We start from the raw sequence: 26,090 nt of genomic DNA, 5'->3' as shown, positions 1-26,090 counted from the left end.
CTTTGCCCAGAAGGCCCAATCTGTACAGGAATGAGAGACATTCACAGAGAATTGTCTCCCGATACTCATGAGAACTCAAGGGCAGGAAAATAATTTCTGTTTCCAGTGGAATTGGGGTTTCCTTCTATCCAGTAAAGAGAACGATATTGAATGGATCCTTTGCCACTGAGCCACCTGGAGAGACCAAAAACTGAGTGTGTGTGCTCAGTCGCTCAGTCATGTCTGACTCTTTACAGCCCCGTGGACTGTATGTAGCCTGCCAGGCTCCTCTGTCTATGGAATTTTTCAGGCAAGAATATGGGAGGAGGTTGCCACTTCCTCCTCTTCCCCACCTAGGAATTTAACTTGCGTCTCCTGCACTGGCAGGTGCTACCACTAGAACTACCTAGGAAGCCCACAGCTATGGTGCTATGGCTTGTTATTTTAACCTCTTTGTGGTATTCCATCACAAGAAACAAGAATCCACAGTTTATCTATTACTGGACAGATGGACAATTTAGTTTCCAAATTTTTTACATTGCAAACAGTGCTTCAGTGAACACTCTTGGAACTGAGTCCAGGTCCGTACGTTGAGACGTTTCTGCAGGACTGCTGCGTCATGAGGGATGAACAGCTTCAGTTTTATTAGCTGTTATCAAAATGCTTCCCAGGTGGCTCTAGTGGTAAAGAACCCGCCTGCCAGTGTAGGAGACATGCGTTCGATCCCTTGGGTCGGGAAGAGCCCCTGGAGAAGGGCATGCAACCCCCTCCAGTATTCCTGCCTGGAGAATCCCATGGACAGAAGGGCCTGATGGGCTTCAGTCCACGGGGTCACAAAGAGCCGGACACGACTGAAGCAACTTAGCACGTGCACACACAGTCTTGGAAGCCTTTGTGATTCTTTAATCTGAGGATAATTTCTTCAATTCTGGAAAACTTTCAGCCCTTATGTCTTCAAATATTGCCTCCTCATTTTCTCTAATCCCATTCCAGAATGCCTACTAAACATACTTTTGTATCTTCTCATTTTAGTCTTTATGTCCATTTACCTTTCTTGTATTATCCTTTATCTCTTTTTGATACATCTGAATAATTTCCTCTCATTTGTCTTCCAGTTAACCAACTCTCTCCAGCTCTAATATGCTCTTTTACTTATTAAATGTATTTTTAAGTTCCAGACATTATATTTATCATTTCTAGAAGTTCTATAATATTTGGTGTTTCCCCCAAATTTCTACTTTTTAAAAAGCATCATTTTATAGAATGATTTCTTTTTAATAACCACTTTAATTTAAACATATTATTTATGATCTTTTTAAAGATTATTCTTTGAGATTTAGGGGGATTGCTAATCTTTCTGTCTATTGTGATCTATGTTGTGTCTACTCATCATTTTGTTTCAATTGAAAATTTTTCTTCAGTAAGACCTTTTTAAAAATAGAAATACCTTCTGGCCTTGGGGATACAACAGTTTCTCTAGAGAATTTTGCTTGTGCTCTGGAGGGGTCAGTCCCTGGTGGGGACCTGCTTTCTCACCTTTTTGGTCTGGCGGGTGCAGTTTTTCTAGTCCCCCATTGCAGCTCTACAAAGGCCTGACCTCACCTCATACACATCCAAGTCTCATCTTCATTCTGTTTATTAAAACTCAAGCCCTCAGTCCTTATTTCAGGATCCAGTAACATCCCCATTCCTGAGACATAAGATCACACACTTACTGCTTGACTTTTAGTTCCTGACATGGGAAGATTTATCCCTTCCTTCCTCCTCCTCTTTCATGTTCTGTAAACTCAGTCTGGTATTACATTTTTGGATTTTTATTTTATATAGAAATTATAGGGTTTTTTTTTTTGTTGTTTTGTTTCTGTTTTCTTTTTTTTTTTGGTGAGAGGTTCCCCACTGGTTCTGCCACATTGCTGGAACCAGATGTCCTTCAGGTTTACTTCTTAATATCTTTTACAGATTATAAGATGGTTAACTTTCTTTTTGGAAGTGAAATGTAATTCTACCCTTTTTCACTCACTTAATGCAAATTTACTGAAACCATGACATGTAAAATCACGAGTGTGGGTACTCAGTTCTGTTCAGTTCAGTTCAGTAGCTCAGCCGTGTCCAACTCTGCGACCCCATGGACTGCAGCACGCCAGGCCTCCCTGTCCATCACCAACTCCTGGAGTTTACCCAAACTCATGTGCATTGAGTCAGTGATGCCATCCAACCATCTCATCCTCTGTCATCCTCTTCTTCTCCTGCCCTCAATCTTTCCCAGCATCAGGGTCTTTTCAAGTGAGTCAGTTCTTCACATCAGGTGGCCAAAGTATTGGAGTTTCAGCTTCAACATCAGTCCTTCCAATGAACACCCAGGACTGATCTCCTTTAGGATGGACTGGTTGGATGTCCTTGCAGCCCAAGGGACTCTCAAGAGTCTTCTCCAACACCACAGTTCAAAAGCATCAATTCTTTGGTGCTCAGCTTTCTTCACAGTCCAACTCTCACATCCATACATGACCACTGGAAAAACCATAGCTTTGACTAGACAGACCTTTGTTGGCAAAGTAATGTCTCTGCTTTTTAATATGGATTCATAAATGTCCTGTGGACTATAGGGATGATGGGCAAGTAAGCCGTGACCACTGGGTGTGCTGAGTGCATGATGAAAGTGTGCAAAGTGGACTATGGAAGCAACAACAAGGGGGAAATAATTCCTAAGAGTAGTCGGTGTAGTCTCCCCAGAAGATGATACTGGATCTGAGCCTGGGAGGAAGGGAAATTATCCCAGTGAAGAAGTAGGAGAATCGTTTGCAAAAGAGGACAATGTATATTAAGAAGCTGAGGCAAGAGCATGACTTACGTAGGAAATGTAAGTAGTTCCACGTGGCTGAAGTGAGACAAGTGGGAACAGTCCCAGGTCAGAGCTGCTGGGGTCCTTGAGGGTTAGGAGTGAGGAGGAAGCTTTTCTAGGGTAATGTGTATTAGCTGGGGTGGAAATTCAGAATTGCCACTGAAAGGAACCGAAGTTGTAGCAAGGAAGAAAACATATATCAAATCTGAAAGTCTCAGTGAGGATAGACGTAGAAGCGTGAGTAGTGAAGTTTAGTGGCCTGGAGAATCCAAGGAGCAGCAGAGTAACGTGTGAGATGCGGTGGAGGTCAGCGGGTTGGTCTATGAATGGAATGTATCCATGGAACCAGACGGTGCCGAGAAGTCAATGGCATATCAGAGTTCAGCTTACCCAGAGTGGACTCCAGCCTGAGTTCCTTCAAGAATGGTCAGGCTGCCTGTGTCAAGATGGAACTCTGTGGTGTGTGAAAATAAAAGGAGTGAAATGTGGAGAGCTGGGGGCCGGCCTGTCCAGCTGGCCGTCTTGTTGAGAGGCTTCCTTGGCACCTGGCTCTGTGGGTCCCCAAACCGCTTCCTGTTGTGCAGGGCTGAGGTTAGTGATATACCTGCTGCTTCCACAGGGGGCCTTAGGAACGGAAAACTGAGAATTTCTTGGGGATTCTCAGTATCCCCAGCAGCAATACTTACAGAACGCTGCATCTGCTTAGCCTTGGAAGCTGCCTGCCCGAGTGAAGCCTGCAGCTGCTCTAGGCTGCAGTGACCTAATAATCAGCTTGGATGCTGACTTCAGCCAAGACACGACAGCTCCCAGACACAGTTGCTGACTTTGGCACCCCAGCGCAGGGCCACAGGACCAGAAGCTCTGCCTATGATAGAATCTTCTGTATGGTGACTTTAGAGGTGTTTGCTTCTACTTTGGACACATTCTCTGGAGTGGTGTAGTCAAGAGATGGGCAAACTAAACTCTTAGCCTCAGGAGTGCCTGTGGCATAAGTGGACCCCAGGGGAGTGTTGCTCCCTTTTTCGAGATGAAGAATCACAGAGGCTTACCTAAGTAAAGTTTCTTCCTCGCCCTCAACCCTCCAAGGTAGACTCCAGTTTGGGGTCTGTAAACCTCACAAATAGCGGGAACTTCTTCACTTTCTTGAAGGGCTTGCCATGAGTCTATCTTGGGTGGTGTAATTCAAGACTCGGTGGGGGGAAAAGGACAATTCATGGAAAGCAGAAGTATTGGAATCTTGAAGATATACTTTGGCAGGTTGGCCAAGAGGGTGAGACATTTGAGCTTTTATAGGACCACCCAAATTAAGAGCTCATTCAAGGGTAATGCTCCACAGGCTGTTAATACTGGCGCGCTGTTGTTTAATCATTAAGTCGTGTTCCATTCTTTCACAACCCCATGGACTGTAGCCCACCAGTCTACTCTGTCCATGGGATTTTCCAGGCAAGAATACTGGAGTGGGTTGCCATTTCCTCCTCCAGGGGATCTTCCTAACCCAGAGATTGACTCCATTTCTTACATTGCAGGTGGATTCTTTACCACTGAGCTATCTGGGAAGCCCCAATACTGGGATAAACAAAGTCAGAAAGCTTTCTTTCCTGTGGATTGCTAGGAGTCTTCCCTGCATTCATGAGTATTGTGGGTTGCTAAGCAAATTCATGATCAAGTAGCTTTTCCAAACTTAAAAAGGAAACACTTTTTTCTGGACCTGTAAAAGCAGTATTTCTTCCAACACTTATTTGTGAATCACTGAGAAAGAGTTTCCCCTATAACTCCTTTGATATTTTATCAAGATGGTTTTGGACAATATAGATTAAGTTGGACCTGGTAATTCTCCAGCCTTCAGGTTATCTGTAAGTATATCTCTATTTTCTAAGCTGCTTATAGTCTGCTTTTTTGTGTGATTTATCTCATTGTTAGTGAAAATAAGATGAATATAGATACTTCTTCCATGAGACAAGGCAGTCAAAATTATATGGGAGAAGTAGAACAGGAAATTATGTGGTAGAAATTTAAAACTGAAATGTTTTTACTTGTTGAGATATCCATGTATCTTATATGTTAATATTACCAAATTCAAAAAGGAAATATATGGATATAATAGTGACATCACAATACTTTTAAATGCAAATGAAATAAAAATCATGTAACAAGGTTAAGATAAAATTTTTGAAAACAGCCAAGACAGTCTAGACAAAGTCTCCCTTTTCCCAAATTTCTCCAGTTTGTTTATCTCAGTTTTTGCCATATACTATTCCTGCCCATAGCAAACCAAAAATGAAACAGTGTGGTTTATAATATGAAAAACATGTATTGCAAGTGAGTCATAAAATGGAAAAATGGCTACTTAGCCAGTAGCCACATAAATTTTGTAGGATATGTATTTTTACAGGGGTGATTTATTATAGTAACAGCAAATATTTATTAAAAGCATTAAAATGGTGAAAAACTTACCCCCAGCCAATATACAGATTCATCATTCAGAAGCATAACATATATTAAATACATATTTATTTTTAAACTAATCCATTTTAATTACTTTTAGGTGAAGGACAAAAATCTGAAAAAGAAAGATACGGTGAAACAGAAACAGTAATTTTCCTTGCATGCACACCCCATTTTTATTTTTATTGTATATGACCTACCAATTATTGGACCTTCCATTACATCCATATATTCACAAACTCATGAATATTTTACTCTACTACGAGGCATTCTGTTGGCGTGTATCTGATTTCCTTCCTGACATCTGCTCCCTACTTACAGAGTTTGTCTCCTTTAGCCTGATAGTGGGATTCAAAGGCATGCTATCAATCTGAGTCTTTCAGTAAGAGTGAAAGAGTAGCAGCAGCTTCATTTCCTGGAAGCGCTTCCCAGAAGCCAGGAAGTCTGGAAAGTTTTCCAGGCTGACATATGGAGAGAGTGGGCTAAAACTGCCCACTGTGTGTAGGAGCTGGTAGGGCCTGAAGGGTGGGGGTAAGAAGGAAAAGCCCCTCCCTTGTCCCTCTTCACTCCCCCATCTCTCAGCTACTACGCTAGATAGCATTATTGGCTTCAGCTTTCCGTACATCGCTTGAGAGGAGAAGGGAGATTGTGATGGACACCTTTGTCCTTCCGTAAGGACAGCAGTAAGCAAACCTGAGTACAGTAGGCACTTAGAGCAGGACCTGGTATACAGCGCCATAAAGTGTCCGCTCACGTGCTCTTCAGAGGCAGCATTTAAAAGGCTGCAGCTACTACTGGGTGGATACGCATAATTCACCCAGCCATTCTGCTACCATTGTTTCAGTTTTTCAGTGTTGTAACCTTTTAATCCAACCAGTCCATCTAAAGGAGATCAGTCCTGACTGTTCATTGGAAGGACTGATGTTGAAGCTGAAACTCCAATACTTGGGCCACCTGATGCGAAGAACCAACTCATTGGAAACGACCCTGATGCTGGGAAAGATTGAAGGTGGGAGGAGAAGGGGAAGACAGAGGATGAGATGGTTGGATGGCATCACCGACTCAGTGGACATGACTTTGAGTAAACTCCAGGAGCTGGTGATGGACAGGGAGGCCTAGTGTGCTGCAGTCCATGGGGTCGCAAAGAGTCAGACACGACTGAGCGACTGAACTGAACCTTTTAATGATCATATATATATATATATACCATTCTCATTTGTGTGCAATTTTATGGTATTCTTGCTTGGAAAATGCCATGGGCGGAGGAGCCTGGCAGGCTACATACAGTTCATGGGATTGCAAAGAGTTGAACATGACTGAGCCACTTCACTTCATTGTGCATTTACATGATTTTATATTTACATCCTATACCTTTTGGGAGTTTTTGAAGCCTCTGAGTGACTTGGCTCTTTGGAGATGTATGACTAACTGCCCCTTCACTGCTAAAGGGGAAGGGAATGTTCTTCCTACTGTCATCATTTCATCCTTATAGCTCAAAGCCACAGAGGTGGCCTAGTATAAGAGTTACAGTTCCCTTAAACTGAATATATTGTGGTGAGGCAGGGACACATTCTAGAAGCAAGAAAAATCTGAGAGACAAATTCTTTATTAGTGTAAACCTGTACATTTCAAAAAGCATGCTGGATATGAGCGCAAAGTGTTTGCTGAAGCTTAATGATCATCTAAGATTAATGCTGGCCTTCAGCAGTCTCATGATTAACATTTCCAGGCAGGTCATTAATCTCCAGGAAATGCCCAGTATTTTCATTGCTGTTTGCTTAATTGAAGAGGTGAATAATTTAGTAAAGGATGACTCCATGAATTTCAACAAAGACAGTTTTTCTAATAAGCACAGCAGCACCCCCTAGTGAGCACACTTGGTAAACGTCAAAAGCTAAAAATCAGATTTTGGAAATTGGAGATTTTTTTTTTAATAGATTTGTCATAGGTTTTAATTAGCAAAAGAAAGTGTCTTTTTGTAAAGGAGGAAGACATTATATTTTCAAGGTGTGAGAAAATTCAGATCTAAAGTAGATGACTATCAATATTTGAATTCTCATTTTACAATAACATCATAAGATTTAACATTGTAACATTTAAAAATTTTTTGTTTTAATAAGAAAACGCATTTGTTTTTTCAGGTCAGAAAGGGATCTTTGTTTGAAATCATTTCTTTCCCAGCAAAGACTGCTTTAACTAGCATAATGTGCGCTTCATATGCAGCACTCATTTATTTGGTAAGTTAAGAAAATAATTAGAATCTGGAAATATAATTATTTTATGTAAAGAAATACTGTATAGTCTATTCTTAAACCAATATATTATTCTGTTATTACACAAAATAATTTTACATTAAAAATTACATTTCTAAGGAGCCAGGTCAATCCACCAAAACTAAGTTGCTTAAGTAATAAAACTTATTTTACTTTAAAAAAAATTTATTACTATTTGGTCAAAACATTTTGGTTTTGCTTTCATTAGGTTACAGGTGTTCTGTTTCTGCCATTGTGCCATGGTTGGTTAAAGTTCAGCTTTTGTTTTTTGAATTACAAAAAGTATGACAAAAATATACACACTTTTATAAAATTATTTTCTTTTAATTCATTGCCATTTATATTTACCTTTAATTGAAAATACAACATACAAAAAGAAAAGTACACAGCTTGATGAATTATCAGGAAATCTATTAATTGATGTATCATATGGATCAAGAAACAGACCATTATACTATCATCCTAGAAGCCTCCTTCTTGCCTCCTTATGATCACTAACCTCTTCTGTAAAGGCAAGTGCTATTTTGACTTCTAATGGCCTAGTCAGTTTTGACTTGTATATAAATGAAATCGTATACTATGTTCTTTTGTAGGTCTTGTATTGCTCAACACTATCATTGTGACATTCATTTGTTGCCTATAGCAGGAGCTTGTTGACTGTCACTGCTGTATAGTATTCCATTGATTAAATATACAACTGTCTATTCTATTGTTGAATATTTAGATTAGTTAGAACTTTGGCTATTGTGAATAGGTTGCTGTGAATGTTCTTGTACATATGTTTGGGTGAAATGTCTGGACTGTAAGACTTTGCATATGTTTGTCTCTAGTATATATTGCCAAAGTTTTCCAAAATGGTTTTAACAGTTCATTCTAGCAGATTATGAATCCCAGTTGCTCTGTATCATCACTAACATTTGGTATTATCAATCCTTTCTGGTATAGCCATTTTTGTGGGTATGTAGTACTATCATATTGTGTTTTTAATTTGCATTTTATTGATTATTAAGACTGAATACCTTTTTTATACATTAATTGGATATCCTCTTGTTAATTTCTGTTAGTCTCTTCTCATTTTCCTACTTGGAGTTGTCCATTGGTTTATTATCAATTTGTACTTTTATCTGTATTATTGGAACGAGCCCTTTTTTCAGTTGAATCTGGGCAGATTTATTTTACTCTGTGACTAGCCTTTCATTATTAGGAGTGTCTTTTAAAACAGAAGTTCTTAATTTTAATGAAGTCTCATTTATTAATCTTCTTTATATTAAGTGCTTTTTATGTCTTCATTAGGGAATCTTGACTTACATCCTAGTCATGAAACTACTCCCTCTGATATATCCTAGGAGCTTTGTTATTTTGCCTTTCACTTTTAGAGTTATAACACGTCTGGAGTTGGTGTGAGGCAAGGGTCAGATTTTCCCTCCGTGGGCATCTCATTGTGCCGTGCTGTGCTTACTCGCTCAGTTGTGTCCGACTCTCTGCAACCTCATGGACTGCAGCCCTCTGCATGGACTGCAGCCCGCTAGGCTCCTCTGTCCATGGGGATTCTCCAGGCAAGAATTCCTGGAGTGGGTTGCCATGCCCTCCTCCAGGGGATCCTCCCAACCCAGGGATTGAACCCAGGTCTCCTGCATTGCAGGTGGATTCTTTACCAACTGAGCTATCAGTGACGCCCAGTTGATCCAACTCAATTTATCAGGAAAAAAAGTAAACCTCTTTCTTATTGCCCCAGAACACCTTTTCTAAGATAAATTAAATGTCCTTATATCTGTAGGTCTGTTTATATTCTCTTTGTTTTAGTCAACTGATCTGTCTATTGTTATACCAGTTCAACACTGTATTATTTACTGGCGCTTTACATTAAGTCTTCATAACTGGTAAAATAGGTTATCCTTCCAATCTATGAACGTGGTATACTTCTCTATTTAGATCTTCTTTCTGTTAATAAATTTATGGCTTTTTTGTTAGAGGTCTTTTACCTATTTATTTATTTTTTTTGATCATATTGAAAGAGACAAGAATAAAGGTTAAATTTTCCTAATAATCCACAGATTCAGTGCAATCCCAATTAAAATTTGAGCAGGTGTGTATGTGTATATTGACTAGTTTATTCTAAAATTTACAAGGAAATGCCAAAAGTAAAGAATAGCCAAGACAACTTAGGAAAAAAAAGGGTAAAAGAACTCATTTTAAACATATTTACAATTTTTAAAAACTTTGAATTTATCAAATATTTTGCAAATGTTTTAAAATTTTGAGAAATGTTCAGTATCTTAAATGTGAATCTCATACAAGATTGATGCAAATATACTGTAGAAAATGAGTGGGATGAAATGGCTATGGTGAAACTAAAACAACTAGATTAAAACCAAAATTACTTGAATTTTTCCTATATGACTTATGCCATAAACTAAGAAACAATTTTTTTGGTGACCTCTGATAATTGGTGATATATTCATCCAAGTCCTAGGAGAGGTCAGGGCTAGAATTATGGTTTTAAAAGCAAATAGCATCTATGTTGGAAGTTAATGCCCTGAGGGTAGAACCATGCCAAGTGAAAAGAGTAGAACGTTGGCAGAAATGTGAAGAACACTTTCTGTTTAAGATAAGCTAAGAAGAAATCCACGAAGGAGACAGAGGACCAATAATAAGAAAAGCAGGAAGAGAATCAGGAGAAATGCTGTCAAGGAATTAGAGTCTCAGGAAGTTGCGAGTGGTTAAGAATCACATACAAGCAGAAAAAGTCAAGTAAAATGAAGATCTGAAAAGTGTCCATTAGATCTAGTAGTAAAGATGTTGGAATTAATCATCTTGAGAACTATTTTAGCAGAGGCCCTGGGTTCTGAGTTTTCCTGAGTGAAAAGGAGATGATAAAATGGAAACCATGGATGTATGTCCTGGTTTGATCAAGAAGAGTGTGTAGTAGTCAAGAGGGAAACGGGGCCACAGGGATTTTAAATTCTTAAATTTCAGGATAGAAGATACTTTAGTATGTTACAGGTTGCAGGGGAGGAGCTAGTCAAGAATGAGAGGTTGAAGAGGCAGGCAATAATTGATAGACAAATTGATAGGTATGGTATAGGTTACAAGCAAAGATGGAGAAATACTGACCTTGATCAAGATCTTTCATTTTCTGAGACTTGGACAGAATTGGTTAGGGTGGGCACAGATAAAATGTTATAAGTGAGGGAAGAAGAAATGCATCAAATAGGATAGGGCTTCCCAACCTTCTTTTTGTAGCATGGCGTACATAGAAAATGATCATAGTTGTGATAAATGGTTAAAGCTGTCTGTAGCTGGAAGTGATGGACTTCAAGATTTATAACTCTAGACTTCGGTGTACTCAGATACAAGTAACAAAAAAATACCCGATAGTACCTTAATCAATACAGATATTTAACTATCTCACTTAATTAGAAGTCCAGAGTCAGGCAGTTCCTGCGTTTGTATAGTGGATCTAGAGTGTCATCACGAACCCAGGGCCTCTCCATCTTTCTCTCCCACTATCCTGTTCGTTGGTTTTGGTTCTTAGGTTTGCTACCTTATGCTCATACCTTACATCCGTATCAGTGTCCAAAGCAAGGAGAAAGTAGAGGCAAAAGACAGAGTCTTTCTTCTATATAAAAAGGAGGAAACACTCTCCTCCAAATCCTTCCCATCTTCCTCCCCAGGAGACAAATTTTATTACGTTGGCCAGAGGGGTCACATTGCCAGACGGTAACGCCGGGAAGTAAACGGAAGCATCTGGTGTCCCCATTCGGAGGTGGAAGACAGGCAAAGGAAAGAGGAGGCAGGAGGTCAGGAGGAAAGGGTTGTTCAAGCCGAGGCCTGCCTTCCTGTTCCTCTCTTTAGGAACATCTGAGCATTTGTCGCCTATTATGTCACCTTGAAGGCATCATCGCTTTGGTAAAAGAAGCTAGTTTAGGTGTTCTTGTATTTTACCGATTTTATTATTCTTGTTGCTTGCCTTAAATGCTTGGCATCATCATCTCCATCAGTAAACTTATAGGTTTAACAGATACAGCTCTTGGTGATTCTCAATTTTTTTTTTTAATTAAAAAAAAAATTTTTTTTTTTTGGTGATTCTCAATTTTTGAAGTTATATTTTTAAATCTGTGTTTTGTTTTGACACCCTTAAAGTAGCAAATGGCATTTTTGAGGGAAAGTGGATCACAAGTTTGTTTAGAAATTGTTGATTCATTAATTTACTAAATTCTTACCAAAATATTTATGCCCTTCCAATGGAAGATAATTGGTATAAGCAAAGTCTATATGGGAAAAAAGTAAAAACAGAAAACCTACTTTGAGATATTAACATATTTGAGGATAAATTCCATCTCTCAGAAAATGTTTAATTAAGTCAGGAGAATAAAGGAATGTTTCATTTAATTAGAGAATAAAGATGTAAAACATGAATTAGAGATGTGAAGCATATTTTTATTAAAGCATAGTATGTTTTAATTTTCCTTCTAGATTATGGTATATTTATAATTAGGAATCAGCCTCTTCATGTTTATCATGTGCCAGAGGAAGCTGACAGAAAGCACCTCTTTGTTAGAATATACAGATCAATGATTTTATGTTAAATGTTTTATTGCATTAATGGATTTTTATCTATTAAGTTTAGTAGTATAAAGCAATTATACTCCAATAATAAAGAAACCTTACCTTTTTAAAAATTATTAGACAGTCTGTGTTAATGCTGTGCTGGAGAAGATAATGAAAATTTTCCAAGAAGAAGAATCCATAAGGCAAAACAGAGAGGAGAGTGAAAATTTTAGAAATGCCTTTTCGGAGCCTGTGCTTTCTGAGCCTCTGTTTCCCGAAGGTGAAATCAAAGCAAAACCTTACAGGTCATTACCAGAGAAGCCAGACAGTATTTCCGATCGCCCCAAACTTCCTGCTAATAAGTTGAGTAATAAGATTCAGGTTTTACATTCTGTGTTTGACCAATCAACTGGAATGAATGAATGAACAAATCTGAACTTAAATATCACTGAACAGAGCTTAAGCATTATCTAATGACATAACTAGGAAACTAGTTTTTATGTTCTGACTGCTCTGCTTTGAAAAAAAATGGGGGTGGGGGACGGACTATTGCTAAAATGTCATTCTCAAGTATGTATATGGTAGAGAAAATAAAATGAATCAATGTTGACTGTGATATTTTTTAATGAACAAGAAAATGTACCCTTTGGTGAGTTAGACTCTATGCGATGGTTTATAATATGGACATGTTTATAATACATTTATGTTTGTATTAAAGTCTTGTTTAGAGTATCCTTCCAATTATTTATCTGGGAGGGGAAAAAAACCCTCCCTATTAAAATGCTGCATATCTGTTTCAGAGATAATAAAAGGATATATATATATTTTCTATCTACAGGCTGCATAGTTTGAGTTTTCCTATTATTGGTTATTTTAAAACTCATCTATAAAGTTATGAAGAACTTGAAACTCATAGATGTAAATTTATATTGTTTACAAATCTGATGAGATGTCTGTATATGAGAATGACATGACATTTTTATTTCCCCATCTAGAGGAACAAATTAAAATCCAAGTCCACATTACTCATTGTTGCCACCGGATCCTCAGGAAAAAATGCTTCTGTGATTGGTCCCACAGACCAGGGTCATGGCTTTTGCCTGCTGGAGGTACTTTGGTTTCTTCCATGCATTTTAAATTCTGGACATGTGTTAAGTCATTGGAGGATGAGCGCCTGATATAATTGACTGGGAGGTATCCATTCCAGAGATGGTACATTTTCTGTACCTCGTGGGTAACTGCTGCTGTTAACAGTGTTTATAAAAAACACAGGCCTGGCTCAGTAGTAGTCTAAGGAAAGCAAGTGTTGGAATATGGGTAGCATGTAGCAATATATCAGAAAAAATATAGTATATAGCAAAAGGCTCTGTAAGCACAGCCTTAATGATACCTATTTTACTCACTTATTATTTTTACAATAGTCAAGAGAAAGGATCCAACTGTTAGAATACTAAGACTTAATTCAGCCCTGTGTCACTAAGAAGATTACTGTGGTTTGAGGCTAAGTTCCACTGTTGACAAAAAGCTTTTTTCATTCTGAATTCAGTCTGTTCCTCATAGTTCTTTCTGGTCCCACTTATCCTTATATTCTACTATGTGCTACTGAGTTTTAGATGATCAGTACCCAGAGATTTATAGTACAGCGTGGGCATGAGGCAACCAGAAAAGTGATGGCCATAAATAACTGGCATGGAAAAAGCAGGGTTAACTAACTTAACATCTGCCTACGAACTCAGAAGAAAAGACTCTGAGGAACACCCCTGTATCTCTTCTCTCTGTGACATTTATATGACACTTGGTTGTACATACATGTGCAAAATTCTATACAAATAAAAATTCTTTAAAAATTGTTATTTAGAAATTTCATTTGGCATTCAGAGCCCTTTGGCTCACTAAGCAGATGTCACATCTCTCATGGCGAGCAGCAACTGTCTCTTCCTTACTTTCAAACTGTGTACTATGACCTGAGAGAAACTGAGCTAAAGTTTATTGGTTTCAATGTCAGGCAAGTTGTTTCCTGTTTTTAAATTCAGCATGTACACTGATCCCATTCTGGGAAGTATTTTTCAAGTGTAAAAGGTCTGCTATTTATTTGGAAAAACTGAATAGTTAAAACTTAAGTATTTCAATGTGTTTACATTTTACCTTAAAAAAATTGTAATAACTATCAATAGGTGGGGTGGTGAATGCATGCAAAAATGAAACAAGAGTAGAAGAATGCTGGTAACTGTTGAAGGTGGGTGCTGGGAGTTTATTATTCTCTTCACTTCGTATACATTAAAATTTTTCCATGATAAAGTCTACTCTATCAAGTAGGGATTTTCCCCCTAAATTTTTCTTAGTAGAGCTAATCTTTTTTTTTAACCTTTTCTTCACTCTGGTTACTCTAAATTATTTTTATCCTTCTTCAAATGCACATTTCAAACCTATAACCTTAAGGTTCCAATCAATCCAGAGGATTGGCTGAAACGTATTCTGTAGATCCCGATGATGATCCTTACATCATACTAAGTACGTGTGCCTTTGAACCTTTCATAAATATGACTGTTAAAGATGATAAATGTGCTTGTGTTGGAAAAAGTTAGTCATCTTTGGTACTCAGCAAGGTTATTCTAAAAATACTTTAGAAACATACACAACATTTTTCATTGCCATGAAATTTTATCAGAAGGAACTTGGAATTACTTTGAAGATTCCAGTGGCGTAAAAGTCAGAGTCACACTTAAAAGGCTCATTAGAAAGAGTCACATAAATATTCCCATTGTCCACTGTCACTGTGTGAATCCTTTGCTTTATTCCTTTGGAGCACCACATGGGTTTTGCTGATGGGTCTTTAGGATTTATAGACTGATACAGTCCTTCTCCTGTTTCCAAAGTAATTTTGTACTTATGCCAGGGGCAAACTATACATGCTCGTCCATCAAATTCCTGGGGAAAGAAATAATTGATTTTATAATATGACATTTCCAATGTTGACAATAAATCTCAGACTCAGAACAGAATTTACTGCAGAAGAACCAGGCTGCAAAACAGGCTTCTCTTTTTTCCTCCCATTTACAAATTATTCAGTATAAGGCAGAACATAATCTCAGCAGTCATCAAGTTCTTCTGCAGTTGATAAGAAACCCAGTGTGTTAGAGCTCTATCAGAAGATAACCAGCCCAGGCAACTATCCCATGTGACCCCAGTATGCTGTTATCTGTTAGATACTAATGTCACTTCCATGACAGAAATGGGGCAAGGGCTTCAAGAGCTTCTAAATGAATCTTCACTAGCTGGTGGAAGAATGGTAAGTCTCAGATATAATTTCAAGAGAGGTTACTAAAGGCATACGTGTATATGTTAACTAAAGAGCAATTTATGATCCAAAGTAGTTCATTTCAAACTTTTAGCTGTCCTAAAGCAGTGCTTCTAAAATGTTAAAGGACATGGGCTTTACTCATGATCTTGTTTAAGTGGAGCTCTTGTTTAAGTCCAGTAGTCCCAGAACAGGATGCAATATTTGCATTTCCAAGACACTCCCAGGTGTCACCAATGTTGCTGGTCTGTGAACCACACTTTGAGCAGCAAGGTTTTATAGCTGTCATGATGGTCTGAAACTGAGGGAAGTTCTTCCACTCTCTCATCCAGATGCTGACATTTTTATCTCCACACGAGAAGTGCGGAAGTGCTGTTCCATACCACCTCCCCGGCCAGAACTGTCAGCAAACATTTTCATGATTCATAAGTTCATGTTCATAATTTAAACACACATCTTTTAACATGAGGACAGGTGTGGAAGTAGGTAGATATGAGTTGTATAGAGAGTGGAACACTGAATTTAAGCATATACTTTGTGCTAGTCAGAGACAGACACAGGGAAGGGAGAGAGAGATCAGTTTCATGAGGCAGAAAAGAAATCGGGCAGCTAGTTTGGGAATGCAAGGAAGTAAAACAGTGCCCCCATCCTGCCTCAGTTAAGCCTTCAAAGTGTTCTTTCTTTCTTAAAATATATATACTGATATTTTTATTATATCATAAAAGTAATATATACACATTGGAAAAATTCAAATTATGTAGAATAATAAAAAGTAAATATTTTTTTTAAAAATGGGATCTCCATACAAAAAAAAAAAAAATGGGACCTCTTTAGACCTATTATTCTTTGACTTGCTTTTTTCCACTCAAAAATATACTGTTGACATTCATGCCTCATTAACTTACTGGCTGTATGCTATTCCACAGGCTTCCCTGGTGGCTCAGACGGTAAAGAATCTGCCTGCAATGTGGGAGAGCCTGGCTCAATCCTTGGGTCGGGAAGATCCCCTGGAGGAGGGCATAGTAGCCCACTCCAGGATTCGTGCCTGGAGAACCCCCACGGACAGAGGAGGCTGGTGGACTATAGTCCATGGGCTCACAAACAGTCGGACATGACCGAGCACACTGTTCCACAGCGTGGGGAGTCCTAATTTACTGTTTCCTCTTGTTACACATTTAAATTTCCTTCACTTTTTCATTACAATGAATAATACCACAATCAACTTCTTAAGTATGTACTTAACAAATGTTTAAGTGTATATATAGTTACATATGTGCATATACTGTATGCACATATGTAAGCGTATATATATACTTTTGTACAATAATATGCAGGGTAGATCTTTCAAAGTGTATTTGCTAGGTCAGAAGACATGTATATTTCTCATCTTTACCTGTAAAATGGTTTTCTTTACGTTGTTAGTGTGGTGAATTCCTAGAATATTGGTAATTATACTCAAAGCATGAAAATATAGTTCAAACCCAAATATAAATTATTTGTGAATAAAGACAGTAAATATAGTAGGAATATAAATAGAAAACATCTGAACTTGTTGAAAACAGATTTACATACCTCTATTTCTCCCAAATGTAAAGGTCCTCCTGAGTCTGCAAAGAAATTGAACATACATCTGGTCACTAAAAAACTGAACTTTTAATAGCTTTCTGGACAGTAAGTAAATACAAGGTTTACATATGAAAAATAAAATCTTACGGTAACAGCGAATATCCATAGCATGAAATTCTCCTTTGTGGTAGAAAATGACCACTTCTCTGTCATGGACAACAGCTGTTATTCTTTCAGATCTTTTAATGTCTTCTTCTCTGCCCACATAGACAGAAGCATATTGTTCCTTTGTTTCAGGATCTTGTTCAGAATCATCAGGATCCATGCTAGTGGAACAACAACAAAACCACAAACAAAAACAAGAAAGAAAAAAAAATTGCAAGTGGTCTTCACTAGTTTCATTACACGTAACTCACAGAGATAATCATAAGAGAAGTTTGATTTCCCTGAGACTGATGGAGGCACTTTAAAAAATAATGGATTATAGTCAGTCATGATAGTAAGTTAGAATTCTTAAAGCTTGCCAAAATTAGGGAGGACTGACCACTTTTAGACTGGACTGGTGTTTGATTCACTTCATTGCCTAAGGTAGATATTTCAGAACTCCTGACAGATACTAAAGTCTCACTATCCTTTTATTCCCTCTCAAATTCAATGCTAAACAACACTGGCATATTATCAGTGTTGTTTTTAGCTTTGTTGAAGGTAGGATTCTTCGGCAAGGGCCTAACAGAAGCAGAAGAGATTAAGAAGAGGTGGCAAGAATACAAAAGAACTGTACAAAAAAGCTCTTAATGATCCAGATAACCATGATGATGTGGTCACTCCCCTAGAGCCAGACATCCTGAACACTGAAGTCAAATGGGCCTTAGGAAGCATTACTACAAACAAAGCTAGTGGAGGTGACAAGATTCCAGCTGAGCTACTTCAAATCTTAAACCATAATGCTGTTAAAGTGCTGCACTCATTATGCCAGCAAATTTGGAAAACTCAGCAGTGACCACAGAACTGAAAAAGGTCAGTTTTCATTCTAATCCCAAAGAAAAGCAGTGCCAAAGAATGTTCAAATTACCATACAATGATACTCATTTCCACGCCAGCAAGATTTGGGTCAAAATCCTTCAAGCTAGGCTTTAGCAGTACATGAACTGAGAACTTCCAGATGTACAAGATGGATTTAGAAAAGGCAGAGCAACCAGAGATCAAGAGCTAGGGAATTCCAAAACAACATCTGCTTCATTGACTATGCTAAAGCCTTTGACTGTGTGGATCACAACAAACTGTGGAAAATTCTTAAAGAGAAGGGAATACCAGACCACCTGACCTGCCTCCTGAGGAACCTATATGCAGGACAAGAAGCAACAGTAAAAACCAGATATGGAACAATGGACTGGTTACAAATTGGGAAAGGGATACGTCAAGGCTGTATACTGTCACCCTGCTTATTTAACTTATATGCAGAGTGAAGTGAAGTGAAGTGAAGTGAAGGCGCTCAGTTGTGTCTGACTCTTTGTGACCCCATGAACTGTAGCCTACCACACTCCTCCGTCTATGGGATTTTCCAGGCAAGAGCCTGGAGTGGGCTGCCATTTCCTTCTCCAGGGGATCTTCCCGACCGAGGGATCGAACCCGGGTCTCCCGCATTGTAGACAGACGCTTTTGCCGTCTGAGCCCCCAAGGGAGTCCCCCTTCCCTGGGCATACATATACATGATGTATATGCACAGTACATCACGCGAAATGCCAGGCTAGATGATGCACAAGCTGGAATCAAGATTACAGGAAGAAATAACAATAACCTCAGATATGCAGATAATACCACTTTAATGGCAAAAAGTGAAGAGGAACTAAAGAGCTTCTTGATGATGGTGAAAGAAGAAAGTCAAGCTGGCTTAAAACTCAACATTCAAAAAACTAAGATCGTGGTATCTAGTCCTATCACTTCATGGCAAATAGATGGGGAAAATATGGACACAGTGTCAGATTTCATTTTCTTGGGCTCCAAAATCAATGTGGATGGTGACTGCAACCACAAAATGAAAAGACACTTGCTCCTTGTAAGAAAAGCTATGTCAAGCCTAGACAGTGTTTTAAAGCAAAGATACCACTTTGCTAACAAAGGTCCATATAGTCAAAGATATGGTTTTTCCAGAAGTCTTGTATGGATGTGAGAGTTGGACCATAAAGAAGGCTGAGCACTGAAGAATTGATGCTTTCAAACTGTGGTGCTGGAGAAGACTCTTGAGAATCCCTTGGACAGCAAGGAGATCAAACAGTCAATCCTAAAGGAAATCAACCCTGACTATTCACTGGAAGGACAGATGCTGAAGATGAAGCTCCAACACTTTGGCCACCTGATGTGAAGAGCTGACTCACTGTTAAAGATCCTGATATTGGGGAAAATTGAGGGGAAAAGGAGAAGGGGGCGACAGAGGATGAAATGGTTGGATGTTACCACTGACTCAATGGACATGAGTTTGCACAAGCTCTGGGAGATCGTGGTGGGCAGAGAAGCCTGGCATGCCTGGTCACAGAGTCGGACACGACTTAAAGAATGAACAACAGGATTCTTTGACAGTCTGAATAGTCTTGGACCTCTTGGTTAAAAGGTGGCTAAGTTGGTTTTATCCTAAAGGAGATCAGCCCTGGGTGTTCATTGGAAGGCCTGATGCTGAAGCTGAAACTCCAGTACTTTGGCCAGCTGATGCGAAGAGTTGACTCATTGGAAAAGACCCTGATGTTGGGAGAGATTGGGGGCAGGAGGAGAAGGGGACGACAGAGGATGAGCTGGCTGGATGGCATCACTGACTCAAGGGACATGAGTTTGAGCAAACTCTGGGAGTTTGTGATGGACAGGGAGGCCTGGCGTGCTGCAATTCATGGGGTCGCAAAGAGTCGGACACGACTGAGTGACTGAACTGAACTGAAGTTGGTTTTGCCTGGTGTAGACAGCCAGCTCGTACAGATCAACCAGATAACCATATTCTAGTAGAATGGAGAAGTGTGAATGGATGCCTTTAATTTTCTTAATTCACATATTGTCATTACTTTCTTCTGTCTTACTTGGGCATTCAAAGTGTGACTTTCTCTTCAATTTATAGAAGTATATAAATTTTAGAGAATCTGTAAGTTATTCTAAATTTTTTTTCTTAGCACAGATACTTAGCCTATTTCTTTGAAAGAAACCCTTTCAAAGGGACCTTCTGTATACTTCAAGAACAAAGCCGTGGTCTATTAATTTCATATGAGAAAGAAACATCAAGATGTATCATTGTCAGGGGTTCAGGCCCCATGTAGAGGATTTTCCTGAGGGCCTCCCTTATGTTGGTATTTTTATTTTTTCTATGATAGTTTCTAAATAAAACTATATATACTGTTTTGCCAAGAATTTCTATATTTGTTTCCTTTATCTCCTAATAATTAGAGCAACGGTTAACAATGCAAATGACAGGGTACAAATCTGACATCTCTGTAATTTCCTAAACTCCATTAGGGTAGTGCTTTCCTTTACATTGAATTCAAAGTTCCTGCCTCGCCCCAGTAAGAAGATTGAGTGAGGCACAAACTCAGTTTGGGCTGATGAACTGGAATGAAGGAGCTACAGAAAAGAAATAAAGAAGGATGTGCTAAGTCACTTCAGTCGTTTCCGACTCTTTGCGACCCCAGGGACCACAGCCCTGCCAGGTTCCTCTGTCCATGGGATTCTCAGGGCAATTTAACTCCCAGGTTTTAGGTTTGTGCAACTATGTGGTTTGTGATTGTGATTGGGCAGACTGAGAAAGGAATGATACTTTGAAAGAAAGGAAAAATCAGGAACTAGTTACATTTTGTACAGAGTGAGTCTGAGGTACTCAAGAGATATCAAGTCAAAGGTCAGATATATGAGACTAGAGTTGAGACTCACTACAGAGATAAATTTGGCAGTTTTTGAACTAAAGAATTCAACAGAATCACTTGGAGTGGGAGTGTCCATAGAGAATGAGGTCTAATACAATTGGATGAAGAACATCCAATATTTAGACTTTCTGGATTAGCCATGCTTGACCAGAGGCTGGACTGCAACATTTCTAAACAATTATCTGGTTTTACTTGATTTTGGCAGGTGCCCAAAGCATACAAACTGCTCAGATGGTAACATTTACTTCTGCTGCATGTGCAGTCATTATCACATTTTGTGACAGAACAGAAGGGCAATAATGATAAGAAGAATGGGGACAGACAGATGAATTGAAAAGAGGAGGGGGGGGGAATAAGCTGAAGAAAAAGAAAAATATGGAACATGCAACACATATAACTAACAAAGGATTGATTCCAAAAACATGAAGTATTCTATAAACAAGTAAGAAAAGGCAAATAACCATTATAAAAATGGGTAAAAGACACAAACATTTCAACATTTCACAGATGAGGAAGTCTGAATAGCCAGAAATCACATTTAAAGATTCTCAACCTAATTAGTAGAAAAATGTAAAAGAAATATAAAGCAAAGTCAAAATAGGATACTATTTTCCAGCCACCAGACTGGCAAAAAGTAACAAGTATTGGCAAGGATATGGAGCAACGGTTAGTGATGACATCAATTAGAGGTACAACAATCTAGCATTACCTAGCAAAGCTGAACACATTCATGACCCAATAATCCCACTTCAGATATATTCCATAGAAGTGTGCACAGGTACACCAGAAAAAATGCACAAGAATAGTTATAACAGCAAAAGATAGGAAACAAGTCAAATCTATCAACAGTAGACCGGATGATTTTTATACTCGTTCAATGATGCTGTGTAGCAGTGAAAAATGTATGGCTATGTCAAGTTGGATTATTCAAAAATGTAATTTTAAACAAGGTTTTAAGAATTCAGAGTATGGTTCTATTTTTATAAAGTGTCAAAAGAGGCAAAACAAAACAATGTATTATTTGTGGATAAATGTACATAGGGAAAATTTACAAAGAAAAACAAGGGGATAATAAACACAAATTTTAAGTGTTTATCAATGTATTACACTTACTCATATTTAAAATTATTTTTCCCCCCAAATTTAAGCGGTATCCTACTTTATGTAACAAATGATCCTAAATCCAAGAAAAGGGATAAAATGGTACTTTCTGTCCTCAGAGAATGTATATGTAAACAGATCATGAATGGACTATTTGAAATTTTTGTACAGCTTATTTCAAGACTTGCCATGGAGGAAGAAATAAACCTACAGTCCTCTTACTTTTCTTTTTCCAGGCAACAAATAGAAAAGAAATACATAACTCAAGCAAGTACCAAAACACGTGAGATATGGATTAGCATCAGAAGTTAATTAAATTCTATTGAACTTCCAAATAAATGAGAACCAAACACTATCCTTTCTCATTTCAGTCTCTTAGAGCCTTTGCAGGGTTCCCCCCCAACCAAGGAAAATTGTAGGGAACTTTGCATGGGCTGATAAGAAACGAGCAGAGAAAGCTGGGGCTAAATGATAAAGGTTTCAGAGAAATACGATCAGTGTTGCATTTTGCTTAGAAAAGTATTATCTCATACTTCAAATAATTGTTCCCTCTAAGCATCATAGGTGGTCTATTTATGATATCTGGTGACTATAATTAACACCCATATTATTCTTAATTAAATAATGTGAATATCACGGTCCATTCAGCAAAGAAGTCACTGTGTTCACCTTAATTACTGTTACTTTGATGCACTATTCATATACTCCTACACATCTCCTCTGTGTTGAGTCAACTTTAAGACAGTAGACTCTTAAAATAAGAAAATTAAAAATTAAACTGCATTACTCAGTATGGGAGCTAGAAGAAAACTGCTTAAAGAAATGTTGAGTCATTTTCTTCCACAGTTCTCTTCAAGAAATATTTTTTGGACTGTACCAAAAATTAGGTTTCTAAAGGTGCTAACACCACATAAAATTACTAATTAGCTAAATGAATCCTCTGTCTCTATTAGATACCTTTCCAGCATAGGGAATCTTTTTAGCATAACTTAAGTTTCTGTAAGACGGTGGGGACAAAAGAAACATGAAATTAAAGGAATTTCTTCTTATTCTTGAGCACAAAAGCACAAAGTTGCTTTTACTGAGTCTGGGGACTTGGCCTATGCTTATCAGAATGCAAAGCTCCAAGGTGACACCTTTGCTTTAGGTTCAGAGATGAGAAATGCCATAGCTTTAGATTTCTTTGTCTGGCAGAATAATAACAGATAAAACTAGCTACCCTTCAGTGAGTGCCAACTGCTTGAAATCTGCATATATGAATTCATTAATCATCAGAAAAAATGCCTCTTTTCCAGATGAGAAAACTAAGGGTAAAAGACTTTAACAAAAGCTTGCCCAAACTCACCAAATCACAGTGAAGATTCAAACTGAGATCTTATGTCTAAACTTTGTGAACACTGATATATAAATCTTACCATTTTATCTAAGTAGCATCCATGGATTTATCAAAAATAGGTGGCATGCACATAAGCTATCTTGAAGGTACAAAACCTTTTAGCGAAGATGTTTGTGTGTATATGCCACATATACATATCCTTAGATGATGGTCCTGATTTTTTTTTAATTTAGGAAAGCCAATGTGCAAGACTTGTGTCAACGAATGTTTAAAACAGAATCAGTTCAGTTCAGTCGCTCAGTCGTGTTCGACTCTGCAACCCCATGGACTGCAGCATGCCAGGCCTCCCTGTCCATCACCAACTCCTGGAGTTCACTCAGACTCATGTCCACTGCTTTGGTGAGGCCATCCAACCATCTCATCCTCTGTCGTACCCTTCTCCTCCTGCCTTCAATCTTTCCCAGCATCAGGGTCTTTTCAAATGAATCAGCTCTTCACATCAGGTGGCCAAAGTATTAGAGTTTCAGCTTCAACATCAGTCCTTCCAATGAATATTCAGGACTGATTTCCTTTAGGGTGGACTGGTTGGATCTCCTTGCAGTCCAAAGGACTCTCAAGAGTCTTCTCCAACACCACAGTTCAAGATCATCAATTCTTTGGCGCTCAGCTTTCTTTATAGTCCAACTCTCACATCCATACATGACTACTGAAAAAACCAATAGCCTTGACTAGATGGACCTTTGTTGGCAAAATAATATCTCTGCTTTTTAATATGCTGTCTAGGTCGGTCATGGTTTTTCTTCCAAGGAGCAAGAGTCTTTTAATTTCAGGGCTGCAGTCACCATCTTCCCTAACAATTTAAAAGTTGAGCAGCCAGTCCTGGAATCCGCAACTGTCATCTGCGACATTAGAGGCCTTAGAGTAGCAAGTGTGCTCACCTGGGTTTGAACCCCGGCTCTGTGTAACTTGTGAGAAGTCGCCTAATTTCACTGCGCTGCAGTGTGTGCAGCTATAACGAAGTCCTGCAATGAGGATGGTGGTGAGGGACAGAAGTCTCAGGATAGTCAAGTGTCCAGGGTGGGTCCTGGGCGTGGTAAACTACGCAATCATTGTGGCGGTCCTCTCTTAAGGGTCCCCCCAGCTCTGATAGCCTGTGAGCAAGGACTTCAAGCTGTGTTAAACGTTTGAGTCAAGACAACCTGCAGTTGTCAACACCAAGCTCAAGAACCAGAGACAACGGGAGCATGGCTGTCAAGACGTGGGTGATCATTCTGCCTGCAGACTTCAGGAGATGGATACCCAAGAGGGCTATCCACAGCTGGGGCTGTGGCAACTCTGGGGCAGGTTTTATATGCTTCAAAGCAATAATGCTAAGAAGAGTGAAAGTCGCTCAGTCCTGTTCGACGTTTTGGAATTCTTCAGGCCAGAATACTGGAGTGGGTAGTCTTTCCCTTCTCCAGGGGATCTTCCCAACCCAGGAATAGGAATCAGAGTCTCCTGCATTGCAGGCGGATTCTTTACCAACTGAGCTATGAGGGAAGCCCAATGCCAGGAAAACTTGTTAAAAAACGGCCCATGGAGGCAGCTGTTAAAAAGCAGAGACATTATTTTGCCAACAAAGGTCCGTCTAGTCAAGGCTATGGTTTTTCCTGTAGTCATGTATGGATGTGAGAGCTGAGCCATAAAGAAAGCTGAGCACAGAATTGATGCTTTTGAACTGTGGTGTTGGAGAAGACTCTTGAGAGTCCCTTGGACTGCAAGGACATCCAACCAGTCCATCCGAAAGGAAATCAGTCCTGAATATTCATTGGAAGGAGTGATGCTGAAGCTGAAACTCCAATACTTTGGCTACCTGATGCAAAGAACTGACTCATTTGAAAAGACCCTGATGCTGGCAAGATTGAAGGCGGGAGAAGCGGATGACAGAAGATGAGATGGTTGGACGACATCACCCACTCAGTGGACATGAGTTTGAGTAAACTCTGGGAGTTGGTGATGTACAGGGAGGCCTGGTCTGCTGCAGTCCATGGAGTCGCAGAGTCGGACACGACTGAGCAACTGAACTGAACTGAATGGAAGCTGCAGGTCCGGAGTGAGGACCAGCCTTGACGGTGAACAAGCTCGATGGGCTAACAGCGCCCAGGCGGAAGCCTGCGCTGAGGGTTCACGGATATGGAGAGCAGCGTCTAGGGCGGCGGGGCCGCAGCGCTCACAAGAGCCGGGAGGAAAATCAGCAGGGCAACCGCGAACCCACTCCCGGTCTCCGCCGCCGCCGGAAGCCCGAGCCCCGGCCCGCCGCCCGGCCGGAAGCGGCGAGTCTCGCGAGCTCCGCCCCGCGCACGGCCGCCCAACCCCGCGGCGGGAATAGAACTTACCTTCCCCGGCTCCCTGCCCCACCTCCGCGAGACCCGGCCGCAGCGCCCCCGCGTGAGGATACTGAGCCGGCCAGGGAAACCGGAGGCCGCGTGGCGCTCCGCGTGACGGGGCGGGGCGGGGCGCCGCCGCCCACGTGACCCAGCGCGCCCGCCCCCGGGGCGGCCTCTGAGGCGTCGCCGGCTGCCGACCCCGCGTGACCGCGACCGCCGTCTCGCAGCGCTCCGCCGGGACCTCCGAAGTGACCGTCTCAGTCGTGTGTTTTACAGACGTAGGCTTCCCCAGTTCTTTTAAAACGTTTGTTGAGCCCACCACATTTATCTAGATTTTGAACTCACCCAGGGGTCTTCTAGAAATTTACCTCATAAAAATATTTACTAGAGTTCGTCGCGATGCGTATGATCCATGTATAATGGTGTATATTGAACTCACT

General features: G+C 39.7%; 2 protein-coding genes across 12 annotated transcripts in view; one reads left to right on the top strand and one right to left on the bottom strand.

The window, feature by feature from the left end:
* Positions 1–16,932, top strand: part of SPATA9 (spermatogenesis associated 9) — a 57,814-nt gene extending 40,882 nt beyond the window's left edge. For 7 of the 11 annotated variants that reach the window (XM_065915340.1, XM_065917288.1, XM_065917054.1 and 4 more), the window contains 3 exons: positions 7,405–7,500; positions 13,083–13,196; positions 16,312–16,932. In XM_065915340.1, the coding sequence (XP_065771412.1) occupies positions 7,405–7,500; positions 13,083–13,196; positions 16,312–16,500 (399 nt within the window). In that variant the 3' untranslated portion in view covers positions 16,501–16,932. Of the gene's footprint in view, positions 1–7,404; positions 7,501–12,225; positions 14,581–16,311 lie in introns of those variants that run through there. The other 4 variants (XR_010660854.1, XM_065917552.1, XM_065917676.1 and 1 more) reach the window with 4 other exon arrangements.
* On the bottom strand, positions 14,729–25,803 carry RFESD (Rieske Fe-S domain containing). Its single transcript, XM_065917805.1, has 4 exons — positions 25,660–25,803; positions 17,099–17,277; positions 16,958–16,992; positions 14,729–15,015 (listed from the first exon to the last, which is right to left on the bottom strand). Exons 2-4 carry the CDS (start codon positions 17,274–17,276, stop codon positions 14,752–14,754), a joined length of 477 nt encoding a protein of 158 aa, XP_065773877.1. The 5' UTR covers position 17,277; positions 25,660–25,803; the 3' UTR covers positions 14,729–14,751.
* Between the last annotated feature and the right edge of the window lie 287 nt (positions 25,804–26,090).

This window comes from Muntiacus reevesi, chromosome 1 (assembly GCF_963930625.1).
Source record: "Muntiacus reevesi chromosome 1, mMunRee1.1, whole genome shotgun sequence".
In the NCBI taxonomy this organism is placed as follows: Eukaryota; Metazoa; Chordata; class Mammalia; order Artiodactyla; family Cervidae; genus Muntiacus; species Muntiacus reevesi.
This window is presented reverse-complemented; position numbering and strand designations above follow the sequence as displayed.

Coding starts and splice junctions, on each gene's coding strand:
- RFESD (XM_065917805.1), bottom strand. CDS start 17,276: ATGGATCCTGATGATTCTGAACAAGATCCTGAAACAAAGGAACAATAT. Junction 16,993..17,098: donor TATGGATATTCGCTGTTACC/GTAAGATTTTAT, acceptor ATTTCTTTGCAG/ACTCAGGAGGACCTTTACAT. Junction 15,016..16,957: donor TACATTTGGGAGAAATAGAG/GTATGTAAATCT, acceptor TTCTTTCCCCAG/GAATTTGATGGACGAGCATG.